At 40.7% G+C, this 20,681-nt stretch overlaps 1 protein-coding gene across 1 annotated transcript in view; it reads left to right on the top strand.

Annotated features, from left to right (window-relative positions):
* Positions 1–59: 59 nt before the first annotated feature.
* Positions 60–20,681, top strand: part of TOP1 (DNA topoisomerase I) — an 81,219-nt gene continuing 60,597 nt past the window's right edge. Inside the window, exons 1-2 of the mRNA XM_081149750.1 lie at positions 60–614; positions 909–933. Of these exons, the coding sequence (XP_081005876.1) occupies positions 582–614; positions 909–933 (58 nt within the window). The 5' untranslated portion in view covers positions 60–581. The remainder of the gene's footprint in view (positions 615–908; positions 934–20,681) is intronic.

Genomic DNA, 20,681 nt, shown 5'->3' with positions numbered 1-20,681 from the left:
ACGTGGCCGCGCAGCCGGCCCGGCCCGGAGGCGGCGTCCTGGACGCGCCTGCGCACTGCCTCGCAGAGGGGACCGGGTTCCGAGAAAAGGCGCTGGGAGAAGAAGGCTAGGCGGCTCTGGGTGGGCGGCCGTGAGAGGAGTCGGCTCCTTATGCAAATCATGGCGTCACGCGTGGGCTAGGGGCGGGGCTTTCGATGCAAACCCAGGTGCTCCTGTGGAAGCTCGAGGGGGCGGTCCCCGCAACCCGCGGCCTCTTTCCGCGAGTCTCTGACGTTGCCGACGTCCCGTTTAAAAGCGGCCGCGCAGGCGCAGTGAGCCGAAATGCGAACTTAGGCTGTTACACAACTGCTGGGGTCTGCTCCCTTCGCTTGCCCGGCAGTGTGAGCGTCGTCGCTGCTGTCGCCGCCGCTGTCGCCGCCTCAGCGGTTCCGGGAGTGTCAGACCCCCCGCCGCCCCCGCCACCGCTTACCCCCGCCTCCGGGAGCCTCTAAGAGCCCCCGTCCACCCGCACAGGCCGGTCCCGACCGTCTGCGTCTCCTCGGCGCCCCTTGCCGCCTGCAGCGCTCGCCGCTCCGGCCGAAATGAGTGGGGACCATTTGCACAACGATTCCCAGGTACAGCCCGACCTCCCGGCCCCGCCTCGGCCCCCCGCGACCCCGGCCCCGGCCCCTCTGCTTTGACAGGCCAGAGCCCCCGGCCAGGGCCGGCCGGCCAGAGGAAATCTGATCTCTAGGCCCCGGACGAAAGCCTCGAAGTTATAGTTTGGGGGGGATGGCTGCCCCTTCGGGCCGTTCCCGGGGGCCCCATCTCTGGGGGGCGCAGGGTGGGCTAGGCCCCCGGTGCGCGCGCTCGGCGCCCGCGGGGTTAATGTGCCTGTTGTTTCATATTCCTTTCTTTTCTTTCTCCAGATCGAAGCGGATTTCCGATTGAATGGTGAGTGTGCCCCCGGCCCCGACCCCGGGCCCCTCGGGTTGCCGAGCGCCTACCCCGCGCCGGGCCGGAGCTGGGCAGAGGACAGACATGGCGTCCCAGAGACTAAGTCCCGGCTCCTAGCTCACCGGCCCCATTGTTCCCATCGGGCGGCCTCTAGACCCCCTTTCCGGGGACCCCAGCCCTCCCAGATCGCGGCCCTCCCAAGAGGAGGCAACGGAGACCCCATGTCGCCTGCCGCCCGGCCTCGGGGAGCCTTTCCGGGCCCGGATTTCTCCCGGGAAAGTCGCCTTGTCGACAGTCGGGACTTAGTCTCTGCGCCATTTTCTTTTTCTCTCTCCTCTCCTTTCTGTGCCTGTGTCTCTTTCTCTCCCTCCCTCGGCTCCTTCCTTGAGCTGCCCAGAAAGAGCCTTCTACAGAGCAAAGCCATATAAATCACAGACCTCACCAGAGAGGGAAGGGTGGGAGACTGAATTGTTACTATTTTTTCCGAAGAGAACTTTATTTTGTGGGTTATTCCCTTTCTGCTGCTTGTTTCCTTTTCTGCTTCCAGAATGAAAGCTACCCTTTGGCAACTGTTGATTTTTTTTTTTGATTTTTTTTTTTTGGTAAGATGTTTATGATAGGAATTATGGCTCTAAAACTAAAGCCACCCTTTGTGGAATTCTTCATATTTTGAGATTGTTTTTCCCAAGTTGTGTTGTTTGCAGAGGTTGAAAGTAGTACCTACCTTCAAAAAGTTTACAAGTTCTCTATGGGCCATCCAATGTAAATGTTGAACTCGGGCATATTGATTTTTAAAAAAAATTAAAGTGTTATTGACTAGAACTTTTCAGTGTGGCTGAGGTTCCTAAGGCAGTGCTTTTTTAGAAATGCAGTTTAGTGTACTTGTCAGGGGAAAAGGTTGTTGAGCATCTCATCATGGCCTTCGTGATTGGCTTTTTCTTTTGGACTGTGGGGGAGAAAAAGGATTTTATTTATTGAAACAAAGAGTGGCCAGCACCCACCCTGCTTCCTGTTCATTCTTTTTAAAAATCCGCTGTTTTTCAGGAATCAAGAGCTACTTGCTTTTCCTAGATCTTTATGGTTTTGAACTCTGTTCAGTCAAAGCAAGGCATTTATTTATTCTTTGACTATTTCCACTTCAGTTACCCAGTGAAGATTCCCCCAATAAAAGGCTGACTCTTTGGGCTTTTCAGCAATCCCGGTGAAGGAGAAGGTTCCCACTGTGGTGTGCTGGGAATCCCCACTGATTCTGTTGGTACATAATCCTGTTCAATTGAGTTTGGGTTCCGGGAACCTCTCCAATGGGAGAAGCTGATGAGTAGGTTTTCTGATGTTGTAATCAGCAGCCCATCATGTTAGCCTGCTCTACTGAGAGCAGCCATATGTTCAGATTTTGAAGTGGGTATCTAGCAAGAGATAGTATTCTGCCAGGAGATAGTGTGCTTAAGTTAAAGTGTAGCATTTCTTGAGCACCTAATATGTGCCAAGCACTGTGCTCAGTGCTAGAGCTGAAACTTCAGCCACAGTGCTGCTGTTGCCCGCAAACCAGTCTATTGGGGGAGATGTGATTAGTTAATTATAAGGTAGGTGCTAGGTCATATGTATACCCAAAATGCTTTGGGAGACTAGGGGACTTAATTTTGCCTGGGGGTGGGAAAGTTTCTCAGGAGGTGACTTCTGAGCTGGGTGTTATGCAAGACTAGATAGATGCTAAGTGTCAGGGGCTGGAGTATTTATGTTTTGCTAACCTATCAGGATTTTAAAAGAGGGCCATGAGGCCCCTGCAGTTCAGAAAACTGCAAAGAATTAAATACACTTCTTTGGGATGTGGGAGCCAAGAAAGGATGTGGCAGGTGAGGATGTAAGAAGTCCTTTTAACCTCTCTTGAAGGAAGGTAGGATCTTAATACAGAAAAAGTGGGTTTTTTTTACTTTCAGACTGGGCTGAGTAGGTAATATTTGTGATGAAACAGAGCTTAGTCCCATCTCAGAAAGTTAACCTCCATGGTTCTCACTTAAATTGTACAAAGGAACTATTGAATATGTGAGTGATTGTGAAGTGGGTAGGTTATTGATCTTCAGTGACATTTTTATAGAGGCTGGAGTAAACTGGCTATATTGACTTTAAGAATGTTTGTTGACTTGTAATAACAGTAATTGCTAATATTTATGGAATACGTTCTGTCTGCCAGACATGAATTTCAGCTCTTTCCATGGATCATTTAATCTTCAGAAGGACCCTTATGAGTTAAGTACTGTCATCTCCATTGTACAGATGAGGAAATTGAGGCTTAGTTTTATTTACTAGCTTGCCCAAGGGCAGTGAATTGGGCACTCCAAAGCTCACAAGTGTAGCCTCTATGCTATATATGTGATTCTGGTGTGATTCTGTTAGAAGCTGCACATCTCTACTTTCTTACAGAGCTGAAAAAGGCAAGAGGGAAGAATCTGATAGTTTGTCATTTGCTTACTTTTTCATCTAGATCTGCTCTTCTGAGAAAAGGCACTTTCACTGCGTCCCCACCACCCTAAGGGTCTGACACTGGAATGATTATCTTTTGTAAATAGTGTGTAGAAGAATGATGTAGAGTTAGTAACTGCTTGCTCTATTAAGGAACACACTGGTCATTGGTGATTGATTTATGTAACTGTAAAAGACAGTTTTGAAAAAATAAAAATCTGTTAAATTATGCTCAGACATGTCATTATTGCACTTTATATTAAGAGCTTGCTTAAGCCTGATTTTAAGTGGACCTAACATAAAGCCATCTTACAGATTATCTGTGCAAGTTCATATATTAAAGCAAACCTCCCTCATTTTGCCTGCTCTCATCCCCTAAGATCTAAAAGATTTTGCCTTTTGGAGCTCATTCTTTACAATGGTTAAAACTATTGGCTGTTTTTACAGAATTTAGAACATTCTGGCCTGTGCTCAACTGCTGAGGAAATCTTTCATATGTATTTATATTTAAAATATTGACTGAGCTGGGAGTTTCAGGAGCAGAAACTATATTCTCTTTTACCTAAGTTAAAAGACTTCCCTTCTGTAGTGGGGCTGAGTCATTGTTACAGTACTGTGCAGACTCAGCTATTTGTAGAGTTGGTAATAGTAACATCAGATTGGGGGGAGTGCTCCTTTTACTCTTTCAAGGACTTGAAGTTTTTGCCTACTTTGGAGTTGTGGGGTTCTTCCCTCCCCAGCATGAGCAAAGTGCGATGCTTGATTCCATCAGCGATTATTCTGAGGAAGGTTATATGGGATTGTAGTTTGACATCATCTTGTGCTGATTCTGGTTAGTTTAATGTACTCAAATGAGTTGGGGAATGAAATACAAATTGTTTCTGATGTTAACAGATAGGTGTACTTCTGTGCTGTTGGGTGTGGGTTGAGGTGGGGGATGGCTGATGATGTGGCTACCTGAAAAGTCCCAGGGCTTTAAAAACTGCAAACCCAGGGCACCTTCAAATGAAATCTGACACATCTTCCTCTTCAATCCAAAAACACTTAAGCATCAGACTCCAGTGTTGTCTTTCGGAGCACAGTAGATTTACCTTGGGGCACCTTTTCAGAATTAACAAGTTTCTGTAGAGCACACCACACTTACATACAAAACTAAGTTGCCTGTCAACATGTGCTTTTTATATTAACAGCATATGAGAACTAACAAACAAATTTTAGATTCTGATGTTCTTGGTAAAACAAGAAAATCCAGAAGTTACTAAAGGAATACAAAATAGCTAATGGTTTGAAAGGTGAACACTAGATTAATGTTAACTGTCGTCAACTCATACTTTTCTTTGGTAAGTAAAGTAAAATGGAAAATACGAATCCAGGGTCAGTCCCCAAATCTCATTTTAACTAATAGTAGCAAAAAAAAGAATTGAGTCTGACTTTTTTCTTTAACATCAGCATAAAAATGGGGAATTGTGAGAATTTGAGAAAGGGATTTGTTAATTTGTTCTGGGCCTTAGTGAATTAGTATTCATTTATACATTATACAGTGCCAGGGATTCTTAACATGTTTTAAAGCTTATATTCCAAAAATTAAGCTGTTGGGTTTTATTGTTTGTTTTTGGCATGTGGGGGTAGGGTAGGGGGGTGCACAAAAAATGTCTGCCTTTTGAGTCTGTAAATACGTTAGAGAAAGCTTTGTGCTGTATGTTAATTATAGTAACATTTATTCTCTACTGCTAATGGTATGGGAAGTGATTCTGTTGTACTTTCTGATGTTACTTCATGTTAGGAGCCTTCAGATTGTACTGAAATTGTTATTTCACAGTAGTTGGGTGTGTATGTTACAGGTTTTTTAACAACTTCTGCCATACTTTCAGTGCAAAATAAAACCAGTTTTCCTAAAAACCCATAGTTGCTTCCCCAGAAGTGGGTTTTGTGAGGAATTGCATCCTTTCCATATTAAACTACGTTGAGCACCAATAAAGCTTTAGGTTCACTTGGAAAAGTGGACACAATTGTAATTATTTACATTTGAATGAGGCTATGGAAATGATTGAAATGAGTATTTGATGTGGGACCCTGAGTTAAAAACCCTCCTGAAAGGTAAAATGTAATCAATTCATTGCATTTGGAGGTCAAAGTAAGTCAATTGAGTGACTTTTCTGTTTCCTGTGGTTTAGATTATCTGACCGTCCCTTAATTTGAAACCATTAACTTCTCATAATAAAGGCACTGGGAAAACAGTTGAGCATTTTGCTTCTTAGGGTCAAAAGTTTGGGATGGGAGAAGTTCCTAACTGGTCCTTAAGAAGTGAATGAGGTATTGTGTTTAAAGGAAGCTTTCAATTGTGTTTAAACTTTGAGCAGTAATAGGTGGAACAGGTCTTTTCTCTCTATTTCCATGCTTAGTAAATCTGAAGTTTGAGAAGCAGCTTTCCATCCTGAGGGCTCCAGGCCAGTAGCTGAAGTAGGAAATCTAAAATAGAGGCAAATGGCATGGGATAATTAGCATTTTGCACCCCCCCCCCCCCAACCTGCCTATCTAGGTGTGTGCAGTGTGCTCTGTTGATACCATAGGTACTGGGAATGGTGGAGGGGATCAAGATGGGGATGGGAGTACAGTAGCCTCAACTGTGTATTAGGTGGGAAAGCTTTATAGTTTCTACTGGACTATCTGTTAGGTAGTAATGATATTTTTCGTAGTGTTATAGGAAATGACTAATAGTTTGCAGAAATGATTTAATAGCAAATGTTGATTAACATGATTTTTATTCTCTATGTTCAGGAGAGATTCTAAAGTTTTTTTCAAAGTGGGAGAGAAGTGACTTTGCTGATTAAATAAAGTATATGTCTATGGTTTATAGGTTGTAATATCATCAAGCTAGACCACCCATTATCAAAATCTGTATTAATGTCTGTCATATCTCCAAATTTTAGTAAAGAAAGACACTCCATGGAGCTAGGAAATTTAAGTTTTCAGTTTCTTTTTGGTAGGTATTCATTTTTAATTTGTTGTCTTAAGTTTTTAGATCCACTCAGTTATCTCTCTGCCACCTTTACTTTATATACTATTCTTGAAAATTTTTCTGAAATGTATAGCAAATATTTTTATTTACATCTCCCTTCTTCCCTCCTGATTAGATTTGGGGTAAGGTGCATTTCTACTAAGCTGTCAATTCCTCTCTGAGCCTTTGAAGTTTACTAACTTTGTGTCTGTGGATTTACGGAACCAAAGGACTCAGTTCATTAGCATTTCTGAGACACACCTAGGTAAGTTCCAACAACAGGTGTTAAAGCCATCAGTGACATTGGGGGTTTTTGTTGTTCATGTTGTTGAGAACAAGTTTAATAGATTCCTAGGTATTACATTTTCCTGTATGTATTTTAAAAACAAAAATCAGCCAACTCTTGGACCCAATATTCTTTGTATCTTTCTTAGCATAGCCTAGCAAAGATAGATGCTTGGGAGATTTCTTGGAGGAGATATCCTTGGCTGTTTGATCCCCCCCCCATCCCAAGTTTTAAGTTGAAGGTTAGTCTTACAACAGAATACACTAGCAATGCACCCTTTTGCTGCCTAGTAAAAGTTCAGGTTTTAATCTTGCTACCATATATGAATGCCCAGATACATAAAGTTTCATAGGCACAATACTCGTTGGGCAGAAGACTTGCCTAGCAGGTGTCAGGATCAGTGAATTAGGGGATTTCATTGGCTAAGACCCCTTACTTTACCCAACTGCTATAATGCTCTTTATTTCTTCATGGTAGCTGAGCTCCTGCACAGCAGCAGAAGAGGGAGTGAGAAGAAGGGAATGAATTCTGAGAGTTTAGTAAACACCACATTTTTGTATTCATTAAATCTGAATTTAATGCAAATAGTACAGATTGCATAGGTTTGTGGAAGAACGGGAGACCAAGAAAGGAAACTTTTTGTTCTTTTTACACCTTCTCACCTCCCCTTTTGGTAGTATACTGCCTTTCAGGTTCCAGAAACCCCAGTCAGGCTGTAGTTTGTAAGCTTCTAGTACAGATGTCACAGCCTGACCTTAATTTTCTGCTGGTAGAGATAGCTTAGATCCCTTGCACCTGGAATGTTAGGTCTTCAAGAGATGCTTCTGTATTAAAGCTGGAACCAGATTGATATTGAAGGGTAAAAGTGATGAAGAGGGAGGCTGTGGGGAGATAGCATACTCTTGAGCATCTGTGGTAAAATAGAAAATCAGAAATCAGAAAAATCTAGATAAGTCCCTGTTCCTACTATGGAACTTGCCTGGCCACTATACCTTGTTTTGTCATGTATTAACAAGGTTGGTATTTCTATCTTTCACAGACTATTGAGAATTAAATGAGTATATGAATGTGCCTCTCTGCTCACATTTTAAAATTTGAACTTTGGTCAGACAGCTTCTACTCTGAAATGGATATTTATTTTGAATGTTAGGTGTTTGAAGTGGTGATGTTGGTGACTCCTTCCTTCACTGGTATTCCCTGTTAATGTTTTCAGTTCTTTCTGACAATTACATAGTGAACAGTAGTGTATAACGAGCCTTCACCTAACTGAACTGCATAGCCTACGCTGATCTCTCCCGACTATCAAGCAATCACTGTAAAATAAGAGGTGGTATATCTATACCTAGGTTTGGGCAGCTAGCAGCCCAATGTATATCTGGTTTCTACCTTTCTAAGAATGAGTCTAAGGCAAGGTGGTCATTGCTAAAAGAACTTCTTCCAGCTATGGAGAAGACAGGCTTAGAAATGAAAGAAGTGTATAGATGTGGCTAATTTCTCAGCCCTTTAATAGAATTATGGATTTTTCTATAAAAGATAGCCAGAGCTTTACCTTTTAGATATATTTAATAAATGAAATGCCAAATTCATTATTTGTGACTATTTTTTAACCACAAAACCGTGTGTCTTGTGTCAGCATGTTTTTTCAAAGGCCACTATTTTACTTCTCCCCTAACATTTTTAAACTGGGAAGACTCAAAGCATCCAGTTACCTTTATCCAGGTGGTTGCTTAAAGTGACCAACTCATCTTCCTGTGAAATAATAATTCTTGGGAACAAGAACCCCTTATATAATAAAGCTGAGATAGGTGTGAGAATTTAAGTAGTAAACTCTATGTTAACAGTTGTATATGAGCCTAAGTTGGGAGAGTCCATGAAAAAAATGTATCTAGTCAGCAGAAATTTCAGTAATGGCTCATTCGTCTAGCTAATGTTGAGTATTGAATTGCCTTGAATGTGTTATTTTGGAAGTGCTACTTAAAGAAAACAAACCAAAGTTAGTTTAGGGGTATGTTCACTAATGTCCATTAGATTAAGCCAAATGGATCTTAGTAGAGATCTTATACAAAGGAACCAGAGAAGCATCACCATAGGAACAGACTTAAGAATTAATATTCAATCAAAGGTAGGCCAGAGAAATTAATTTTGTAGGATAGACACTACAGAATAGGGTCTAATTTTAAAAAGTCTTTGAAGATAAGGTCTTCAAAAGGTAAACATCTTGTTCTGGCTGGTGTGGCACAGTTGGTTGGGTGTTGTCCCCTGCACCGAAGGGTTGCTGTTTCGATTCCCAGTCAAGGGCATATAACCGGGTTGCAGGGTCAATCCCCAGTAGAGGGGTGCAGGAGGCAGGTGATTGATGTGCCCTCACATCAGTGTTTCTCTCTCTTTCTTCCTCCTTCCCTCTCCCACCCTCTCTCCCTCTAAAAATCAATAAAATTATTTTTAAAAATATGATAAACATTTTAGGAATGTATGGTTCTTAAAGTATATGGGAAAAAATCTGTGGGGAAAGTGATTAGTTGTTAATACTGCATGGCTATATTGCCCTCAGTGTGTGTGTCCAAAATAGGATTGGATTTTAAAAAGTCTTCAAAATTTTGGCCTCTTTCTTTTATATAATTTTTCTCTGGAATCATTCTCAGAATGTGAATAGTTTTGGGGGGTTGGGTGGAGGTGTGTGTCTCTCCCCTGCCTCAAATCAGGCAACCATGATACAGTGGAAAGGATAGAGAGACTCTGAGTCAAGGGGAAGTTGATTTCTGAGCCTTAGTTCTTCACTTGTGAACTAGGTCTAATACTTAACCTCACAAGATTGAGAATTACAGAGCACGTGAGGATCACTTTAGGAAAGGTAAAGCCTAGAACAAAATTTTTAGTTTCTTGCCAATCCTTAAAAAACCCAAACACCTCTTTCAGAGATTGTTTCGCTAGTCTTTTGTACGAAGGGAACTTCTTTAATTTCTTGAAATTTGGGTATTGTGAGATTGTACCCAAGGGGGAGAATCACTAGGGAGCCATGAATATGATACTGTTGCTGTGACTGAGACAGGCTGGCTCAGGAGGGTACAGACTTGCCTTGACTTTATGGCCGTGCACAAACCACTTTTTACTCATAAGTTAAATTACAGTTTAAGAATCTTTGGCAGCGAGTAACTTTTCCCCCTTTGAATCTGGGACGGTGCAATATTTATAGCTTACTTAGGAAGCTAAGAATTTCATGTTTTGCCCGACTGGGTGTGGCTCAGTGGTTGAACGTCAACCTAGGATCCAGGAGATCTCGGTTCCATTCCCAGTCAGGACACATGCCTGGGTTGTGGGGTTGATCCCCAGTCAGCGGTGTGCAGGAGGCAGCTGATCAATGACAACTTTCTCATCATTGATGTTTCTCTCTCTCTTTCTCCCTTTCCCTTCCCTTCTTTGAAATCAATAAAGATATGTTAAAAAAGAGAATTTCATGTTTCATTGCAAATGGAAAATTTAAGTTGCCATATTCATTAATTCAAGCACTCAGAAAATAAATACCAGTAACGATTAGACACAGGTAAACAAGAGAAACCCATATGGCTCTCAGAACAAACACGCTGAAGTTAGTCTCTTGTAGGTCTGTACAATCACTTTCTCCATTGAGATTTCCATATTTTTTCCTGGGCCACAGTACAAAGGCTCCTGTCCTACCAGGGTGAATGGAGATGGAAGGTACTTTCTGGCACTTAATGCTTCACTTATTAGTGAAAGAGAGTAGTGATGTCTCCATTTATTCCCAGTACTAGGAGATTTTTCCCCCCCCTTAAAAAATTGGAAACCTAGGTTCTTATATTTTCAAAAATGTTCAAACTCATAAATGTGTTTCGTGGTGTGTTTTTTTAGGATGCCTATAAGCTCATTAAACCTTTTCACCTGTAATAGAAGAATAGTTTAAAGTTCTATAAATTTATTTCTCAGTATCGTTTTGTATCAGACACACCTGTATTGAATGTTGAACTTTAGAATAGTAGTTTTCAGGTTTCCCTGAACAGGTAGATTTGTTAGAGTGACTAGAAATGTAATAAAGAGTGTGAAATCACCATCTTTTTAAATTTGAGAAATTAAAATCTTAGAGATTAGACTCAGTACTTAAACTCCTGGGAAACTAATTTTATGAAACAGTTTGAATATACTTACTATTGTTACTCCTTCCTAATCATGAAGTGTTTTGATACGGACAATACACTAAAACTGTCAAACTCAGAGAAAGGGTCAAAGTACATAGTGGTATTACTTATAGTGATTTGAATACTGGAAAAGTGATTGAAACGAAATGTTAGACTTACTGTACCTTATCCTTGCAATCAGTGTGTTTTCTCAGGAATGGATGCAATGTCAGCAGTTCTTGCTACTTAACATCAGAAATAAAGAAGCAAGAGCCTCTCTAGAAATTGATCATACCTCAGGATCTGTTTCTTCATTTTTCATGGTTTCAGTTAACTGGAAAGGGACCATGAAAGGAGAGGATGAAAACAAATTGACTAGTCTTTGTAACTGCCACTTGATACATTTCCAAACAAGAAGCTCTCCAAGGCCGGATACCCCAACTCTGAGAGGTCGCCCAGTTACCTCCCTTAGCAGTGCAGAAGTCCTGGGCAGATGGGCTAGGCTCAGTGGAGGTTTCGCTGATGTTAGTTTGATGATAGTTATTACTTTTTCTCCTTAAAAATCAAATCACCTTCCTCCCTTGAAGGTAGTGTGATATTAAAATAGGCACTTCAGCAGAACGTTATAACCCTAACCCTTTATAGATGTTAGCACCAACCACCCTAATCTCAAAATGTTGGGAAAGTTGTCTGTTAGCAGGAGTATGCTTTCTCTGCGGAGAGATGGATTCTAGTTGGGCAAACAAGTTAAAATTTTTCTCCTTATAGTTCTGAAAATACTACAGAACTCCTTTAGGACTGGGGCTAACTCTAGAATTTAGATGTCAGATAGTGTTGAGCTCAAATTTTTAGTGAAATAGTTTTAAAGTTATAGTATAATATGATGAAATGTGACTGAAAACACAGTAAAAGTGTTTGCATAAGTAAGACTGGAAGAACATCAAGCAAATCCATATTGATTGCACATATATAAATATGCATGCCAGTAGGTGCTATTGTACAAAAGTGAAGATCCTTTGTTAAGTACTTTTATTGAAAACATGTTTTTTTTAAAGGCCTTCTCCAGCCACCCTGTTTCCTGGAAATAAAACTCAGAGTGTGTTCTCCCACAGCTCTCCAATCTTCTTTTGTTCTGTTCAAGCATTTTTCTTTGCCCCAGAGTGCCTCTTGGGTTTAAATAAGCATACCCAGGATTTCTCCAGTTTACTACCTATTTTTAGGAAGGCTGTAGTATTGTAAGCTCCTTGAGGTTAGAAACATCTCAGAGCCTGTTTATTTTTCAGAGCCTGTTTTAGTATTGAAGGCATAGTCATTGATACTGTTTCCTTTCCAGCGACACCTGTCTGCAGTTACCACTTAACCCCAAGCCAGAAGTGACTACTTATCTCTGGCTTTCACAGGAGCCCTTGCCCTGTTCCAATTTTTTATTCTAGTTTGGAGAAATTTACATGTTTGCATACTTTACTAGAAAGTGGGCAAGAGCACTATCTTATCCTATATGTTCAATACAGATGCTTCCAACAAATGTTATGAAATGGGAAACCCTCAGCTGGTTGAAGATCAAGTGAGAAACACTGAGAGCTTTCCACTAAATTTTCATTGTAACATATGTAAGAATCACCTGGGGCCGGGCCGGTGTGGCTCAGTGGTTGAGCATTGACCTATGATTCGAGCAATCAAGGTTCAATTCCCTGTCAGATCACATGCTCTGGCTTGATCCCCAGCAGGGGGTGTGCAGGAGGCAGCCGATCAATGACTCTCATCATTGATGTTTCTATCTCACTCTCCCTCTTCTCTCTCTTCCTCTCTCTGAAATCAATAAAAAACATTTTAAAAAAATCACCTGGGAGTGTTTAGTAAAAATACATATTCCTAGTCCTATGCCTCCAACTTGATTTTGTAGTGAAGTGTACTGAGAATTCTGCATTTTAAATATTGTTAAATATCTTTAACAATCTCAAAGGATTCTGATTAATACAAGTGATCATAAATGACCCTTGAAAAAACTGATTTATCTAGACTTGACTGTCATAAATGGCTAAGGTGTGTTTTGCCTTATTTGATTAAAGTACTCCATTGGTTGAGCTCTTAAGCTTATAGGATTTTTAAAAGTATCAACAGTGTTTTCCAAAATAAGTTTGTTAAACCTTGATACCTATCCCACTCTAAATAAATACCTTCTACTTTTCAGTGAGTATTTACCTAAATAGCAGATAGTTAACTGCCTTTGTAGCTGTTTTACTATGTGTCTCATCAGAATCTGAATCCTTTCTCCTACTTCCACGTGTTTAACAAGCCATTATTTGATTCTGGTGTCATCTTTTAGGATTAGGTGACTAAACGGAGCATGAAGTGAGAGGTTGTTTTCATGCTAATGTTCCTAGGATGGTTAAGGCAGGGCTTTAGGAAGGAAGTAAGAGGAGGTATCTGCATAGTTTAGTGGAATGCTAAGGATCTAATCTTTGGAGGTCACTACCTTTAGATTAAGTTAGGGGTCTTTAAGCTACTACTGGCAGTGATAGAAATGGGAGGATTTGAATAGAGCAGGGGTCCTTAAAGTGTAGTTGCCTGATCACCAGTATTAGCACTGTCTGCGAACTTGTTGGAAATGCAAATTTTAGAACCTCACCCAGACCTAGTGGCTCAGACTCTGGGAGTGGGGGCTCAGCCATTTAGGTTTTAAGGAGTCAAGCAGGTGATCTGATGGCCATTGAAGTTTCAGAACCAGTGGAATAAAGTAAGATTTGAAGTTCACTTTCTCCTGTTGAGCCTCACATTTTTAGGAGAAATGAAAGACAGTTGACAAAGTCCACATACTCTCCAGTGAAATATAGACTTTGGAGTTAGATAAACTTGGGTTCAACTCTTGCTAGCTGAATGGCCTTGAAGTCACAACTCTGATCCTAGTTTTCTCATCTGTAAAAGTAGGGATAATAGCTACCTCAGAGTCATATGAAAGAGCAACTAGGACCTGGTCCTACTATTTCCCCAAAGTCAAATAATTGACAAGAATAAGATAAGTTGACTGATCAAAATAAGCTTCTGGTCAAATTTTTTAGTCACATTTATGACGCCTAGAACTGGTTTTATAGTGATTCAATCTCTTTAAGCAGTGTTCTTTGTTTTTTCACAAGATAGGTAGCTGGGCCTCAGTAGTTTTTCAGTACTTGTACTTCTTTATAATTATGAAGTTGGAGAATTTATAATGGGAGGAGGGTCCTCTGGAGCATAAAAAGGAGCCAGTTACATATTAGCATCAGAAAACCTTCTAAACAATGTGTTTTCAGGCTTAGTCTTTCTACAGCTGGTCCCAGAGATTGTCCTGTGCATTTCAAGCACAGTCAATAGTGATACTCTAGACAATGAAAGCCTCAGGGTTGAATTAGTAGTAGGAAGATGTATGAAGCAACACATCAACACACTTGACACGATATGGACAGACAACTTGTGGACTTGGTGGCATTTTGAGGCCTATGCGCATTGTAAACAAGCAGCTTAGGCTGAGCTGTGGATTCCTATGTAGCATAGGCAGGAGGTTTGTACTCAAGTTCACTACTTATCAGGCATTAAGGGCTCACTTAATTAGAAGCAAAGGACCACAGGCTGGCAGGAATGGACTTGCCCTAATTGAGCTGGCTTGAGAAGGTACATTTTCAGGTTAGACAAGTCATTTTTCCCCTTTGAGTTCTGCCTTCTGGTAGAGGAGAAGCATTTTCAGTGCAGAGATGTCCTTGTGACTCACTACGGAAGAGTATATGAAATGCAGATGCCCCTCTTAAGGGTCTTGTACTGGTTAATTACTTTAGGAGGCAAGAGTAAAAAATTCCAACTTTGTTTCTATTTAGAGAACAAAGATGCCTTAGTAAAATGGGATTTGTTTGCCATCCTCCTGAAGCCTAAAATAATTGCTCTCTCTAGGTGTAACTTCTCTACCTTGGTAGGCAGCACTCATTGAGGTTGTGATTCTCCAGGGCCTATGCAGCAGTGGCCTGCTTTTGAGATGGCCTCTTTAGCCAGGCAAACTTCTGGCTGGCCTTGAGGAACTACACAGCATGTAGAGCCTTGCCATGTAGGCAAAAGGCCTCTGACTGGGGTCCAGGAGGGGAGATGGTGCTGAAGTGGAGAGTGCTAGGCAAGGAGTTCAGGACAAAAGAGGTCTCAGTCACACTACGTGGTAGCTCCTCCTTCCTAACAGTAAAAGGAAGGTGTTGACCTGGATCCAAGTGCTTGTCAGTCAGCACTGATTGAAATAGAACTTTCACTGACAGTAGAACTTTCTGTCGTGATGGAAATGTTCTATATCTGAGGTGTCCCATATGGTAGCTGCTAGCCATATGAGACTGTTGAGCCCTTGAAATGTGGCTAGTGTGGCTGAAGAGCTTAATTTTTAAATTTTATTTTACTTAAGATTAAAGTAGCTACATGTGGCTAGTGGCTACCATATTGGACAGAGCAGCTCTAGATAAAATTTAGGTAAGAGCAAAGAGATTCAGGTTTAGATTTTGCTTGGAATATGGGTGGCTGGAGCTCTTAGCACTTAAAAGTCCAAAGCAGGTGTAAATTTGGTGTGTTATGAGTTTGAATAACAGTGTTCCTTCTGTGTGCGTACATTGCCTTAGCCTGGGTGGCATCCTAAGGGGAATTAGACTGGTAAGTAAAGTTGTGTTTACTAAAGCAGTTGGAAGTTCAGACAGTTCTCCATTTTATTTGACCTCGGTAGTACTACACAGAGATGAACATTTAAGGCGTTTTGGATTGAATAAATTCTCAGTTTATCTCAGCAACCCAGTGAGGTGTAGGTCATGTCTATTTTGTAGGTGACAAAACAGATTAACTTCCATTTATATGCACCTTTATCCTTTACCTAAAGGTCCATTTATATGCACCTTTACCTAAAATGGTTGGTATTAGCCCACAACTTCATTTGAAATTGCAAGTTTTTAGCATGTTGCTATAATAAGTTAAATATGTATTTGTTAAATTGTACTCAATAATGAGTGAATGTCTGATTATAAGTGATAAAGAATCTAAGATTGTAAAGGTAAGCAGACAACACTCAAGAAGTTAACTCACCCAGGGTGTTGCTGATAGTAAAAGCAGGTCAGAACTGGGCTTTTGCACTCAATCTGGGTTCTTCCTCTCATTTGCATGCTTGTAGTGAGTGTAGGCTGCCTCTTACTTACAAGTCATCTGGCCCATAGTTATCCAGACAGTAGTAGTCTGATGGAATAAATGGGATTGTATTCTTGGCCACTGTGAGGACCACTGACATAGTGGGCATAGGAGGTCTCAGACAACACCTTAACTAAACTGCTTCAAGGCCAGGGACAGATCCAGTTTACTCCAGCTTTAGCTTCAAATTATGATCAGTTCTTTTGGAGTGAGAAGAAATGGAATAGGAATGAAATAGGTCATAATTGGAACATTTACTGTCTCCGTTTTACCTTTGAAGAAACTGAGGCTTAGATATTTATTCGATTTACTTTTGAATAAACTGAGGCTCAAGGCTGTATAGCTTGTAAGTAATCCACAGAACTGGGAGGCTGATCTAGGCCTCTCTGATGCCATAGCCTGAGTTCTTAAATATGACACGAAACAAGGTCAAGGGGAGCCTGGGTGACTCAGTTGCCTCCTGGGAATTCTGGGCAGTAGGGGAGCTACTACTCATGTAGTATCAGACTAAAGGCTCTCATTTCATAGAGCACTCGCCTTTATTTACAGTGGATCCTTGCCAGACTACCAGCATTGACTAGTAAGCTCTGCTGTACTTTAATATGTAATCCTTTCCCTCTTAAGGAAAGCTTGCCTGCCTGTGCAGCAAAGACCCCTGATAATTTATATTTTAGCACTTCAGCTTGTGCTTGGAGCCAGTTATTCCAGAAATAAGTAAAACCTCTCTTTATCTGAGTATTCCAAAAAAAGGATCTTTTTGTTAACCAAGGATTAACTAGAATCCCCCTACCCCCCAATTTCAGAAGGATCTCTGAAGTCTGCATATTCACAGAGGAATTTCATCTGAGGTGGTTAGCAGTATGAACAACTATGATGTTTCCACTTCAAGGGGAATGAATGACAAACTTAACTAGCTTGCTGCTTAGGAAGCAGAGTTAGCAGTGGGCTCAGCATTGGCCTCCCCTTCAGAGTTTGCATTCATGTGACTTTCTCTAGTTCTGCAGAGCAGGAATAGATTTTCAACCACTAAGTCAAGTTCTTGAATGGCTGCTCATGAGCTGTTGGGAGGAAGGAGAGGGTTGGGAGCCAGGCTTATCCTGGATATTGGTTAGGAGAAAGATTGAGTCAGAGAGGTCTTGTAGGTAAAGCAGGGAGGATATTTCCCACTCACACTGATCTGAGAAAGGCCCCTCTTTTTACATGGGGCACGAGATAGTTTCTAGTCACTATTAATTAGTTAATGCAGCATTTTGCAAACTATGCCTTCTTTTAATATAGCCCATGAACTAAGAATGTTTTTTATATTTTTTACTGGTTGGGGGAAAAATACAAAAGAATACTGTTACATACACCTGAAGCTACATATTGTTATGTATATCAATTACACCTCAGTTTTTAAAAAGAGATTATTATTTCATGGCACAGGAAAATTATATGAAATTCAAATTCCAATGTTCATAGATAAAGTTTTAGTGGAATGCAGCATGCTAATTCATTTACATAAAATCTGTGGCTGCTTTTGTGCCACTTGGCAGAGTTGAGTACCTGCAACTGAGATCAAATGGGCTGCAAAGCTTAAACTACTCCCCGTCCTTTTACAGAAGAACTTACTGACCCTTGGATTGGTAAGAAGTGCCAGTGGTGCTTGTGTGTATCACAGGAGATTTATAGGACTCCAGATTACCTGGTAGTCTCCAGCTCCCAAAGGAATCTGTAAGCCAAGTGTCAAAAGTTGACTGTAAGCTTGCAGCTTCATTAAGTCTTAATCCATCTTTTTTTCTGGTCATTTTCCCAACTGAATTCCACTAGCAAGACTAAAGTTAAATGTTTCTCTCTGAGCATGGCTTTGCCCTCTGATGCCCAAACAATAAACAAGATGTGTATTCTAAAGAGCCTGACTAACCTGTTCCTTACCCTGTTCCTTACCTAAGTTGGGGTAGCAGTGTAACTCTTGCTTTTCTTAAATAGGGGCTTGGAGAGTAGCAGGTGAAAACACTTCTTTCTTCCTCGATTGTAGAGACAATAGTCAGCTGTAAATTAAAAATAAAATTCTCAGGACTCATCACCTTGTACCTGCTTTTTAAAGAACAGAGAGACATAATTAAAATAAAAACATTAAAATCAGTGGCATGTTTATTATTGCACGTGGGAAACAAGGCAGGGGTTTTCAAAATACGATTCTGGACAATGTAGATTATAGTCACCCTGGGAGCTTGTGGTAAAATGCACATATCTGGTAAGTCCCAGGCCTCATACACAGGAAAGTTTGAGAACCACTACTCTCGAGCATTTAAATTTTTTCTTTTTACCTTAATCCATTTGAACAAAACAATTTTTAAAGGTCATAGAATTCTTGTGATAGGAAGTGTAACGGGCCAATAGAAGTCATTTTACAGATTAGAAAACTGAGACCAGAGCCAAGAAATGAATAACCTAGGATCCCATCAGGACATTACATAAGAGATTTGGACTTTCTCTAAGGATATCTTCTTAATGTTAGAAAGTAGAATTGACTTAAAATATGTCCTTTAGTTCTTGGCAATATTATATAACAGTGAATAACTTTTTTGGCCCCTAATCGTGCCTAGGAACTTCAGCTCAGAAGACCTTATAGCTAATTAGCTAATATACTTTTTTTAAAAAGACAATTTGGTGGTCCCATCACTTAAATCTGAATTTTAAAAATATATAATTAATTGGTCCCCAGGAATGAGAACCAGAGAAAGGAAGATGAACTTGAATTTAAGGAGAATAATGGAAGGAGTGGGTGGGAAAGAAGCTTGTAAAGTAATTTACAATAGGGTGCATAGGCTGGAAGGGGCCGAAAGAAAGATTAAGGTAATTGTAGTGTTGTAAAGCATGAAAGGAGACAAAGAAATTTAAATGTGGAAGTGGACTGGAAGAGAAAACATCCTCTGACCATTTGACCTTTTTTTTGTGTGGGATTGAGGCCTAAAGCAAACCAGTTGGCTGTTTCATGTTGTGTCTTTTGCATGTCAAGGCCCTTAGGACAATATCTGGCCACTAAGCTCAGCATTATTGCTGTTTAGGAATCAAGGTAGGTCCTTAAGTGTTTTTAAGTCAGTTTGTGGTATTTCTTCTGAATATGTAGACAGTTTGGAAAGTGTGACAGGTTTTAGAAATTTGAAGTTGTGCTGCAGAACTGATAAAAACAAAATTGAAAATGCTGGGCATCTGTCTTTGAGTCTTTTAATGCAGTGTACTTCTAAGTTTCCGATGTTGAAATTTTACCAAGCATTGAATATTGAGGAGAGACTTAAGTACTTTGCAAAATAATTGGCAACTTTTATGTGATTAAGTTTGACCCTTTCTTTGACTTGGCCTCCGTAAGTTCTTAGGACGGTCTTTTCTAACTGCAACATTAAAATCTGATTCTGGAACTTAATGGGGCCAAGTCCAAGGAAACTTGGGCAGTTATGGGAGATCCCCTTTTCCCTCTCTTTTCAAAGTTACTCACTGAACAAGCTGCTGCTATTGGGGTGGGTATTGATGCTTACTATGGAACTTCATGACGACAGACTTGGTGGTGTTTTCTGCTGTAGTCCTACATTAGGACAATGTCTGGCACAAAGTTGGCACTCAACAGGCATTTGAATGAATATTTTGAACCCCAACTTCCTTAAGGAGAGAAGAAATATTTATAGTTCCAGATGTCTTCTCAGCCTGGAGGTTTTGTTTGTGGTGTTTTATTAGCTTGAGAGTACTAGGTCCCTAATGGGTGAACCCCATTAGTTTCAATAACGAAAAGGTCTGTCCAAGACAAAGGGTCTTGTTTATATACAATACACATTTGGGGAGAACAGATGATAATTTGCGCTTTAAAAATGGGAAATGTTACCAGTTTCTTCTCTTATTCTTGAGTTTCAAGGGTTTTTTGTTGCTTGTTTTGTTTGTTGTTCAAGAGCAGAATCCTCCCAGCATTTTTCTTTTAAATTCTGGAGTTCTTTGAGCTTTTAGCCAGAACAGCCTCTATCTTGCTTACTTTGAAAGGCTGTTAACTATGCCCTGGAATTTTGGAAGCGTTCTCATTGGGAATCGATGTAAAGGAGTGATATGGACTCATCTATGAGCTACAAATTAAAGTGAACCACCATTAAAATGGGTCGCAGATGGGGTTTTCTGGATTGAAAATGGGCTAACATTGGTAAAGTCTGAACTTAGACAGCTGTGTAGGGGAAGAGGGAAGAGTAGAATTCTTTCACCCCCTCAACCCATTCCCCTTCCAGTTATGGGCTTTTAGGCTTCCTGACTTCTTTTAGTTTGGCATTAAGTTCCTGGGGAGATTTGCACACCCCTGATATTTACCACACTCCCGGGTGCCAATCTTTATCACCGAGACCAGCTTGTTATCTGCCCTAGACAAAAACAGTCTTCTTTTAAAGTGTAGAGTATTAAGTAGAAATGTTGATTTTGTTTAAACTCCAGCTCCTGGGGATGTGGTATCCATGGGTTTGAAGGTCAGGGAGGAAGGAGAAGATGTAAGTAAGCATTTATCCCAGTAGAAGTGATTTACTGATGAGCAGGTGACACCTTCTTTAGAAGATTAATTTCTTCACCCAGTGTTTTTACTTTCCTAATGAACAAGTTGTGTATTTGTGTGTCAGAGATTAGCAGGAGTTATCTTTGACAAAGTTGTATTGTGAGTGCCTCTTTGGGAAAGGCAGCTTTGGTTGTGTAA

Source organism: Miniopterus schreibersii (assembly GCF_964146895.1).
Source record: "Miniopterus schreibersii genome assembly, chromosome: 10".
In the NCBI taxonomy this organism is placed as follows: Eukaryota; Metazoa; Chordata; class Mammalia; order Chiroptera; family Miniopteridae; genus Miniopterus; species Miniopterus schreibersii.
Note: the sequence above shows the minus strand (reverse complement) of the source record. Positions and strands in the feature narration are given on the sequence as shown.